The sequence below is a fragment of the Melanerpes formicivorus genome, unplaced genomic scaffold (genome assembly GCF_026170545.1).
Source record: "Melanerpes formicivorus ecotype bairdi unplaced genomic scaffold, bMelFor1.0.p_v2 SCAF_16, whole genome shotgun sequence".
Lineage (NCBI taxonomy): Eukaryota > Metazoa > Chordata > Aves > Piciformes > Picidae > Melanerpes > Melanerpes formicivorus.
In genome coordinates, this window is record NW_027142368.1 from 15126206 (window position 1) to 15137617 (window position 11412).

General features: G+C 56.9%; 1 protein-coding gene across 5 annotated transcripts in view; it reads left to right on the forward strand.

Annotated features, from left to right (window-relative positions):
- The window catches only part of DUSP8 (dual specificity phosphatase 8), a 47066-nt gene extending 36908 nt beyond the window's left edge, over nt 1-10158 (forward strand). For all 5 annotated transcript variants that reach the window (XM_068148338.1, XM_068148339.1, XM_068148340.1 and 2 more), the window contains 4 exons: nt 4729-4895; nt 8172-8331; nt 8542-8665; nt 9034-10158. In XM_068148338.1, the coding sequence (XP_068004439.1) occupies nt 4729-4895; nt 8172-8331; nt 8542-8665; nt 9034-10132 (1550 nt within the window). In that variant the 3' untranslated portion in view covers nt 10133-10158. The remainder of the gene's footprint in view (nt 1-4728; nt 4896-8171; nt 8332-8541; nt 8666-9033) is intronic.
- The last annotated feature ends 1254 nt before the right edge of the window (nt 10159-11412 follow it).

Consider the following 11412-nt stretch of genomic DNA (forward strand, 5'->3'; position numbering starts at 1 on the left):
CCGAGGGCCAGGCCCCTCTGCTTTCCCTGCCTCCGTTCCATCCCAGCGCTCAGGCTCGCTGCCCTGCCAAGGCTCGGGGGCTTTGTGAGTCCCCTCCAGCTCCCATCGTCTCCTGCCGTGCCTCAGTTCAGCAAGGCGGTTTGACACTCGGGGGTGGCTGTGCCAGGGCCCCGGGAGCAGCGCGATGCCGGGGCTGTGGGGTGATGAGGAGGGGGTTTGAGGCATGCCTGCCGGCCGGCGAGGCAGCTCGGCGGTGCCGGAGCCGCGCTGGCACGGCGGCAGCCCCGGCGCGTGCCCGCTGCCCCTCGCCACGTGCCGGCCTGGCAGCCGCTGCCGGCCACCGCAGGCATCCTAATGAGAGCTGGGCACAGCTCGGCCTCTCGCAGCCCCTGCAGATGCCAGCAGCTTCTGGGCCGAGGGGCTCCAGCGTGAGCGCAGAGGTGAGCTCTGCCGGCGGGGCCAGAGGCTGCTGCAAAAGCTTCAGCGCCTGGGGGTGGGGAATTGGTCTCTGAGCAGCTCCCGGCCCTGCTCTTGAGCACTCCATACAGAAGCATATAAGCCACCTCTTTAATACCCCCAGTGGGTCTCCTGCCAGCTGCTGATGTAACAGCTAGGGGGTAACAAGGTAGGCTGTGGTGGCTGCTGGCCCAAGGAGGGTTTGTAGCTCCAGCTGGGGCTGTTCCCCTCCTTGCTGACTGATGGCACGGTAGGGTCACTACTTCTTCTGTTTCCTCCTGGAAGCTTTGGGTTGAAAGTGGTGGAGTCCCCATCCCTGGAGGGATCTACAAGCCATGTAGATGTGGTGCTGGGGGACATGATTTAGCAGTGGACCTGGTAGTGTTGGGTTAATGGTTAGACCTGATGATCTTACAGGTATTTTCCAGCCTATGATGCTCCACCATGCATATGGGAGCCTGGTGATCATGACATATGCCTGCTGCTCAGGATGTCCCTCACCATGCATTTAGGGGGCTCATGGGGTTGGTGGTGTTCAAGAGGCAGGTGGTTCTCCCAGAGAGTGGGTTTGAGGTGCAGTAGGTGCCCTTTTTCAGCTTCTTGCAGTCATCTGGGCACAGCATTGTGACCAGTGGTTTAAAGGGACTCTGAAGGAGTTGGGCCCACAGGGATGGAGGCCAGTGGGCAGTTTGCAGCTATCAGAGTGAGACATGAGAGGGTTTTCAAGCTCAGTCATCTCTCTGTTTCCACTTTACCCCTGCAGCCTCGGAAGATGTCCTGATGTGGGACACAGGGAGCAGCAGGGAGCTGGCACAGCCCTGCTTAGTATGCCCCACACCTCCCTTTTATCCCCAGCAGCATCTCTCCTCACTTCCATGCAGCTCAACAGATTGCAAATCCCCAAAGCTGGGGCTTACCACCAGGAGGAAAATGATGCCACACCACAGCCCTGTCCTAGCCAGGACTTTGTCAACTTCTGTATCATCCTCCCTGCACCACCACTGCTGCCCTGCCTTGGCAAAGAGGTGATGGGCAATGCCCGAGACATTGTCAGTGTCCCAGCCATGAATTGGATGTCCCCAGAGACCACCTGAAGGGGACAGCCAAGTCAGCAGAGGGGTCCCCAGGTGTAGCATTCCAATACCTCTCTCCTTCCACCCTCTGAACCTCTTCCATGCCCATCAGCCCAGCACCAGGACTGAGGCTTTTTGTTCACATTGGCTGTAGCCATCTCAGGGTCCTCCAGTTGCTGGTGCAGAGGCTGGCAGCAGGGTTCCTCACTCTGCAGGTTGCTGCTCAAGGGGAAAAGTCACAGGGCTCCCCAGCAGCTGTTTGCTGCCACAGCCATGCAGATCAGGGCTGAGGACCTGCAGAGCCTAGCAGGAGGTGGAAGGGTGGCCAGCACCCCCTGAGTGGAGCCTGGGCTGGGGGAAGAAGTGAGGTTTCAGTCATTGCCCTCTTCTAGCATTAGGGTGCTGCAACATCACATCCCCTGCCTCAGTTTCCCTCTTTCCTCTGGGGTGTGACAGCACTCCTCTCCCTGGAGAAAGCTGCATTTCTCTTCAGCCCCAGCTTGAGCTGAACACTTCTGAAGGTTTTTATGTCTCTTGGGACATTGCTGAGTGAACCCTCCTAAAGCTGAGGGGTGGCTTTCACCAGCCCTCCTAGCAATCTGCTTGGTGCTGGTCCTTGGCTCCTCCTTCCTCCGTCTTCAGCCAGGGGCAGTGAAGGCATCCCCAGGTCTCTCCTAGTTCCCCATGCTCAAGCATCCCCACTTCTCCTGCTGGGCCCCACCTCTGTCTCAGGTAGATGCAGGAAGACACTGGGGTTTTCCAGGGAATGACTTTGAGATCACTCAGGAGTGCTGGAGCCACGAGCAGTGCAGGGACCAGCTCCTCCCCAGCAAACCTGTGCCAGGCTCGAGGGGAGCATCAGGAAGACACCAGAGATGCCCCAGCACCATGTCACATCCAAATCCTTCCTGAGATTAATCCCACACGTGCCAAGAGAAACAGAGCTCCCAGCAGCAGCACTGGGAGTTAAAGAGGGAAGACTAAAGCCCCAGTGCTGCCCAGCTCCTCACCCCGTGGGGCCCCTCCACTCCCTCTCAGCCAAAGCTGGGATCCACTGCTCAGGGTGCAGAGGGGGGAAAGCCCAGGTAACATTTGGAGCCCAGCCAGGGACATTCACTGCCTTTGGGATTGTTTTGAGGAGCTGCTTTGCTCTCTAAAAATGAAAGGCATGCTGGAGCAGCCGGGGTGGGGTGGGGTGAGCGTGGCTTGGAGGTTGGGATGGTGTCGGGTACCCGGCTCCACATCTAGGGTTTCCCCCAAGCCTGAGCTGCCCTCAGCAACTACAAATGTGGGGGAAATGAGGACAGGCAGGATGGGAGTGTGCCCAGCCTCCCAGGCTCAGGGTTGAGGCTTTGCTTGGCGCACACAGAGTGAGCTATGGGCATCATTTTGGGTGCCAGCATCCTTCGGCCTTTGCAGACATCCCTGCCTGCTCCACAGCCCCTTGGCCTGGACTTCCCTGAGCAGGGCTGGCAGAGCCTCTGCTGCCAAGCAAGTGCCAGCAGAAGTGGATGAGGGAAAGAGAGTGGCATGCCCTGGCCTGCTCTGGCTGTGACATCACCCCACACTCCCCACTTTGAAAGGGCAGCACAAAGCTGTGCGTGACCCTGGGCAGCTCCTGATGGGGTATGACTGAGCACATGAGGCTGGGGACATGGGGATCAGTCCTCAGGGCTGTGCTTGCCTGCACCCTGCTCCCCCAAAATGTGCCAGGTTCCTCTGGAGAAATGCCCCTGTTGGTTTGTCTGGGGGTCAAACCTGAGCCCCACTCAACCCTGTGTGCTGCAGGCGTCTCATGGGGTGGCTGAAGGAAACCCCTGACAAGGGTTCTGCTTGAGCATCCCCCAAGCATCAAGGAGGTGTGCTGAAGCGCTGGGTGAAGGAGGGGGGTGGCACAGGGAGGTGGCACAGGGAGGTGGCAGACGTGGACAGGGGGCTCTGGCCTGGGCGCTAGGCTCCTCGGCAGCGGGGCCGCGGCAGTGTGAGGATGAGCAGTAACCGGAGCTGTGCTGCACCTGCGCTGGGCCTCCTGCTTTCCCTCTGATTTAATGTCCCAGTTGAGAGGTGATGTCATTTCACAGGGAGCCAGAGAAGAGGAAGTGCTGGAGAAGATAAGGTGCTTTAACTCTTACCTTTCCTGGCTTGGCTGGACTTTGAAGCTGGGAGCTGTGTTAGCTGCCAGCCAGGAATATGTCAGAGAGAGGAGGAAAGAGGCTGGTTGGAGGATGCCTTCCTCTTGGGGCAGTGGGAGCTGCTGAGGTGAATGGTGATGGAGGACCTTGGATGTTCAGAGATGATATCAACATGATTTTGTGTGCTCCTCTGGCTTCTCCATCACCTTCATCTCTCAGAGATGTGGGATGGGTTGTCTGCAGCACCAGGCATGCCCCATCAGAGCTTGGCTGTCACACCAGCAGCCAGGGAAGTGCTGCAGGAGGATCAGAAGAAATGCTGTGAAGGTGCTGGAGAGGATAGAGACTGTGACAAGGTTGCCCTGCTCCTGAAGTCTGAATGGAAAGGTCCTTACCAAAGACTCATTAAAAGGTCTTGGTTAGCTGTGGAGATGGGCAAAGGATTCCCATGGTCCTGAGTGCAGAGACTTGGACTTTCAGAAGGATCTCCAGGGGGACGTCCTGATGCCTGTGACAGTCAAAGGCAGTCAAGCCCCAAAGTCTCCTCTGGCCTCTCTGGTCCAGTGTGGTGGAAGTCACGAGCTTGGCAGGGCTGGCAGGGTGACATCTCTCAGAGGCCACAATGAGTAAGTGTAACAGTTGTGGCAAGGGTTAGGCTGAGCTCCATCAGCCCAGGGAGCTATGAGCCTCAGTGGGCTTGCTTGTCCTCATCCTGTCCTGCTGGGTTTTGCAACCAAAAGGTGACCCTGGTTGTCCTCACAGTGCTGCAGGCAGCCAAGCAGTGGTGAAGAGCAGGAGGGCTGTGGGATGCCTCACGTGTGCATTCGTGCATCTCCAGCAGGAAAATCAGAGCTGGCTCTCCATTCCTTTCCCCATGTGTGTGGCACAGTCATCACAAGGTGTCTGCACTGCTCTGCCACCACTGGTGGCTTCTTGCTCCTCCAGGCTCTGTTCTCAGTGTCGCAGGGTTATCAGCGCTCTGCCCCAGCCCGGGCCTCGGGGTGGCAGGTACTGGATGGTCTCTCAGCCTCACTGCTATGAGCTTAACGTCCTCATTTTCTCCACAGGAGGCTTTGCCACCTTCTCATCCTGCTTCCCAGGGCTGTGTGAGGGGAAGCCAGCTGCCATCCTGCCCATGAGCATCTCCCAGCCATGCTTGCCCGTGGCCAACGTTGGCCCCACACGCATCCTGCCACATCTCTACCTGGGCTCCCAGAAGGACGTCCTAAACAAGGTATGGCCCTGCTGAGGGGATGTGTCTGCCCTGTCCCACCAGGGGCCCCAGCAATGGAGAGGAGTCAGGGTGTTAGGGATTCCTTTCCTGCCTGGTGGGAGAACCGTGGGTGGTGGGTCTGACCCTACCAGAAGGTTGAAGGGAAGGAGTGCACAGGCAGAGCCTGGTGGAACTGGAGAGGATGAGCTGTCTTGCCCTACCAGAAGGGGGGTTGTAGCCAAGTGGGGGTCAGCCTCTTCTCCCAGGCAACCAGTGACAGAAGGAGAGGACATAGTCTCAAGCTGTGCCAGGGGAAGTTTAGGCTGGATGCTAGGAAGAAATTCTTCACAGAGATTGGCCATTGGGATGTGCTGCCCAGGGAGGTGGTGGAGTCACCATCACTGGGAGTGTTTAAAAAGAGAGTGGATGAGGCACTCAGTGCCATGGTTCAGTTGATTAGATGGTGTTGGGTGATAGGTTGGGCTTGATGATCTCAAAAGTCTCTGTATTCTGTATAATTGATGAGCTTTGGGGTGGCCAGACTCTTCCCAAGTATAATCATAGAATGGATTGAGTTGTGAGGGATCTATAAAGGTCTTCTAGTCCAAATCCTCTGCAGTGAGCAGGGACATCTTCAAGTATAGCAGTTTGCTCAGAGCCCCAGACAACCTGACCTGGAATGTTTCCAGGGATGAGGCACCTAGCACCTTTCTGGGCACCCTAGGACAGGGTATCAACAACCTCAAAGTACCCATAGCACACCCAGGGGCAAGAGGAGCACAGCTGGGAATACACCTGGGTATGGAGGAGGAGTTACTACAGCTGGAGGGAGATGTGGGACACGAGCCAGCTTTGCACCCACCTGCCTGACCAGTGAGATAACACCAATGTCACAACCTTGGGAACTCCCTGGAAGCCAAAGACAGTAGGAGAAAGGAGAAAAGAGGGACAGGTGCTGGAAGGGCTGTGCTGGGACATCACACCAGGGTAGGAGTTCTGTTTAAAGGGAAAAATCATGCCAAGAAGACAGAAAGAGGAACTGCAGTGGAAATGCTGCCGGGCAGCCTGGCTACCGCAGGCAGGAGGGAGCCAGCCAGGACTCCTTGTCCTCACCCAGGGCAGGCAGGGGGGCAGAGGGACCATGACGCCAGAGCAGGGCTGGAGACAGAAAGGAGGGAGAGTGGAATTATATACAGGGAGTAGAAGGAAATGGGAGAGAAAAATGCCAGGAATGTGAGCCCAGGAGCCGGGCTGACTCCGTGGAGCCAAGGCTGCGCTCTGCTGGGCCAGGCAGGAACCGGCTGCTGGAGAAGCCAGGGACGAAAGCCTGGTGTGGTCTCCTGAGGAGCCAATGGCAGGCAGGGAAATTGATGTTTTCCATCCCTCCCCACCTCCTCGGAGGGTTGTGTCCATCTCTTGGAGCTGTGTGGCCAGAAGCAGAGCAGGGTCAAGTGTGGAGCCATGCATAGATGATGCTTCTCTGCTCCAGGGTATTGCAGAGGAGACCTCCCACCTGGAGGCTCCACACACTCTGATGTGTGGAAGGATCCTTTTCATCTCCATGTTTTCTCCTCCTGTTTCATTTTGGGTCCTCCCTGCAATAGCCCAGACCAGACACTGATACCCAGCAGCTGGGACAGGTGTCCCCCCACTTTTTTATGAGCCACCTACCCCCAGCTGTACAGGTGGGATGGGGATACAGGCAGGGGTTGGGTGAGCCATGAATCTGGTGTCAGCACTGCATAATGGTGAAGCTGACCGTGGCCCTGGGAAGGAAGGAATGGAGGTTGGTGTGGGTGCAGCAGTATGCACCCAGCAAGCCAGTTCCCTGCTGGGTGACTCATGGGTTGAACCTTACCCCCTCATTGCAGTTTGTCATCTGACCTTATTTACCTAAGGTCTCCCTTCTACTGTTGCATTTATTGAGTCAGAAATATGGGCAGTGAGGGTGGCCATTAAGTGGCCAAAGCAGAAAAGCCATGGGGAACAAGTCCAATCCCGGAATCCCAGCCTGGTTTGGGTTGGAAGGGACCTCTTAAGGGTCCTTTTAAGGTCATCTAGTCCAACCCTCCTGTAGTAAGCAGGGACATCTGCAACTAGAGCAGGTTGCTCAGAGCCCCAGCCTGACCTGGGATGGTTCCAGGAATCTCCCACCTCTCTGGGCAACCTGAAGCAGGCTCTCACCACCCTCAGTGGCAAACATTTGTTCCTTCTCTCCCCTCTGAATCTCCCTCTTTTAGTTCAAACCATCACCCCTTGTCCTGTCACAACAGGCCTTGCTCAAAAGTGTGTCCCCAGCTTTCTGGTCCAGTTTCACCCCAGTGCCAGAATGAGGGAGGAGAAGTTTCCCCTTGCCACCTGCCTGTGCCCTAACACAACAGTTTGTGTTCACAGTGAAGAAATGTGAATGATTCACAAGTCTGAGAACAAATCCTGATGTGTTTCTGAGCAGTGTGGGAGCAAAGCCATGCACTGACATTGGTTAACATGGGGTGCTGCCACTGACTCACCCCACTGCTGGTGAGATGCCTCCTCTCTCCCTCAGCAGATACTCTCAAAGCTTTCAGACAGAGATTTGGCTGGGTTTCTTTCTTGTATTTAGCTGTTCCTCTCCTGCTTAAATCCTTGGATTTTCTCCTCTGGGACCCCCTTTCCAGGTGTCCTTGGTCTTGCTTACTTGTGTTTGGGCCAAAGTAAAGATCACAGGATGTTAGAGGTTGGAAGAGACCTCTGAAGATCATCAAGTCCAACCCCCCTCCAGAGCAGGAGCACAGAATCCAGCTCAGGTCACACAGGAATGCATCCAGATGGGTTTTGAAAGTCTCCAGAGAAGGAGACTCCACAACCTCTCTGGGCAGCCTGCTCCAGTGCTCTGTGAACCTCACAGTCAAGAAGTTCCTCCTCGTGCTGAGGTGGAACGTCCTGTGCTGCAGTTTATATCCATTACTCCTTGTCCTATCCCAGGGTGCAAGTGAGCAGAGCCTGTCCCCTGCCTCCTGACCCCCAGCCCTCAGATATTTATGAACATTTATTAAATCCCCTCTCAGTCCTCTCCAGACTAAGGAGAGGCACTCAGCCTCTCCTCCTAAGATCAGCTGAGGTTCAAACCTGTGCCATCAAAATTCATACAACCTTCTCTCTGCTCTCCCACTATCAGCTAGGCCAAGGCAATGCTGGGAGAGCCACAGGAGCAAATATTGGGATGGGAAAAGGCAAGGGAGGGCATGGCAAGGCAGATCTTCAGCACTCAGCGCTGCCTGAGCCCAGCTGATCGTTGGTTCTCTTCTTTCCCACCAGGACTTGATGACGCAGAACGGGATAAGCTACGTCCTCAACGCCAGCAACTCCTGTCCCAAGCCAGACTTCATCTGTGATAGTCACTTCATGCGCATTCCTGTCAATGACAACTACTGTGAGAAGCTGCTCCCCTGGCTGGACAAGTCCATTGAGTTCATTGGTGAGCATGAGTCATTGGTGGTTACAGTGGTTGCAGACTTTCCACTTCTCAGCTTTCAAAGCTCTTCTTTTCTCAATGATCTTGCTTCCAGCAGCCCTTGTCCTTTCACACACAAGGGTTGGGGGCCTGGGAGGGAGGCTGGAGTCATTTTGCTCGCCCTCTCTTGACTGCATTGTTGCTTTTCTCTCTGTTTCCTCTGCCGTGCTCCAGACAAGGCCAAGGTGTCCAGCTGCCAGGTGATTGTGCACTGCTTGGCTGGGATCTCCCGCTCGGCCACCATCGCCATCGCCTACATCATGAAGACCATGGGTATGTCGTCAGATGATGCTTACAGGTGAGTTTTCCCCACAGGGCAGACAGAGCTGATGCTGGGAAGGAAAGCAGGCTGGGTCCAGAAGGAGAGGTTGGCAGCTCCTCACAGTCCTGTCTCCAGTTAACCGTTTCCCAATGAACCCAAACTAAACCTGCCTTCATCAAGCGCGTGCAAGGAGGAAAGGCTTGGGGCGGTAACGTGGAGGGAGGAGACAGTCCCAGCTCTACCCTTGGGGCATCCTGAGGCCCCACCGATCCCCAACACCCCTTTCTTTAGAGAGTGTGGTCAGACCATCTTGGGTGATGCTGCTTCTACCCAAAGATGCTGAGAGCAGGGGTGACCCACCGAAGGGCCAAGCACCAACCAGGGCTCTCTGTGTCTCTTCGCAGGTTCGTTAAGGACCGTCGCCCGTCCATCTCGCCCAACTTCAACTTTCTGGGCCAGCTCCTGGAGTATGAGAGGAGCCTGAAGCTCCTCAAGGCCCTGAAGTCAAAGGGTGACCGGGTTGAGGGAGACACCCAGCAGGACCCAGCGGAGGCGGCTGAGAGCAGCCGGCACCCCCCACCACCACCTACCTCAGAGAAGGCCGAGGAGGCGCCGAGAGGCACCACTGCGGCATCCCCCCACGGCGACTGCGAGCGGCAGGGCGGCGCCCCGAAGGTCCTGTCGCCCACCACCCTGCAGCAGGGGCTCAACGGCTTGCACCTCTCCTCCGAGCGCATCCAGGACACCAACCGCCTGAAGCGCTCCTTCTCCTTGGACATCAAGTCCGCCTACTCCCCCAGCCTTCGCCAGGACCCACCCGGACCCCCCGGCCCCGGGGACGCCCCAAAACTCTGCAAGCTGGACAGCCCCTCGGGCCCCGGCGGCCTCGGCCCCTTCTCCCCGGGGGCGGACAGCCCCGACCGGCCGAACGGGCCGGACCTGCTGCTGGAGGCTAAGGTGAGGCAGCGGCGGAAGCACCGGCACGCCGCGGGCTCGCCGGCACACGGGCTCAGCCTCAACGTCGGCGGGGCCAGCGCGGCCCGCAAGAGCCCCGGCGCCGAGGACGGGCTGCCGCCACGGCTCGCCCAACCGAGCGCCGCTCCCGGCGCCACCAGCACCGGCAGCACGTGGAGCGGGGTGCACCTGGAGTCCCCTAGCACGCCGTCGGGCGAGGCCGGCTGGTACTTTGGCGTCGACTCCGGCGGAACCGGCGGGAGCGGCGGGAGCCTGTTCGCCGGGGGCAGCCCCTTCCCGGCGCCGTTCGGCTGCGGCGGGGTGGCAGGCGGCTGCGAGATCAGACTGAGGGACAAGGCGCGGGCCGAGCCGCGGGACGGGCGGCACAGCTGGCATGAGGAAGCCGGCGCCGAGAAGCAGTTCAAGCGGAGGAGCTGCCAGATGGAGTTCGAGGAGACCATGTCGGAGGGCAGGGCCCGCGAAGAGCTGGGCAAAATCAGCAAACAGTCCAGCTTTTCGGGCAGCATGGAGATCATCGAGGTGTCCTGACACCCGCTCGGGGTGCCTGGAGCCGGGGGGGGTGGGGGGTGGGGTGGCGGAGGGGGTGGGGATGGGTATTTAAGCTGGGGGGAGAGGGGAGGGGAGGGGAGGGGGGGGGTGGCCGGGGTCCGGGGGGGGGGGGTGGGAATATTTATACCTGCGCGTGCATTTTCGGGAGCGCATGCGCGGAGACGGAAGCGGAGGCAGAAGAGGCTTTCCAGAGTCCGGGAAACACGACGGAGGATGCTTAGTGTCCCACCCTGCTCCTTGTTTCCGCCCCTCTCCCCATCCCCAGCAGGTCCCAGCCCCTCCATCCCCAGCAGGTCCCAGCCCCTCCATCCCCAGCAGGACCCAGCCCCTCCATCCCCCGCTCTTGACATTTGGGCTGTCAAATTCAACCGGGGAAAAGGGGCGTGGGGCACACAGCCCCTGGGGTAAGGGGAACGCCACAAGCCGCCCCCCTTTCCCCCCCCCCCCCCCCACCTCCCGGGGCACTAAGCACGCTCCCCCCGTGTTTCTCTGGCTAACTATCCTAAAAATGCTGCACTGGAGCAGCCCCTATACATATATAAATATATATTATATATAATATAAAGATAAAAACAAAACGACAACAAAAAAAAAGTGGGAGAAAAAAAAAACACACACACACACACACAAAAAAAAAAAGGCAGAAAACACAGACACAAAGGAGAAGAAAAACAAAAAAAACCCAAACAAAGGTAAATGGTTTTACTGCGATTTTTATCGAGAGGTAAATAATATTTGGATTGTTGTTTGTTCTTCTTTTTTTTTTTGTTTGTTTTGGTTTGTTTGTTTCGTTTTGTTTGGTTTTTTTTTTTGGGGGGGGGTTTAATTTATTGAAGCTGTTCATTCTGGCAATGATTTGCAGACAATGTGGGGCGGTACTTTCAGCTCTATTTTTACTGTGTATGGTATTTAAAATCTGAAATAACGAGTTTCTAAGCAATATCTGAGGCCTGTGGCTCCTTCTCTAGCTCATGTCGACGGCAAAAGGGTTGTTTTTTCCACCCCCCACCTCCCCCTCCCCCTCACCCACCCCACACACACACCCCTACCTTCTTCCCTCCGGGCACAGTGACAAAGGGGACCGGAGACTCTCCTGGGCACTTTTTTCTATGAATGAACAAGCAACTGAGCAAACCATAAACACTTCTTACAACAAACTGAGCCAGAGGAAAAAAAAAAACAAAACTCTATTCTGGAAGCTGCTGCCGCTTCTTCATCCCTTGGTCTCTGTTTGCTTATCCCCATCCTAGTCATCGTCC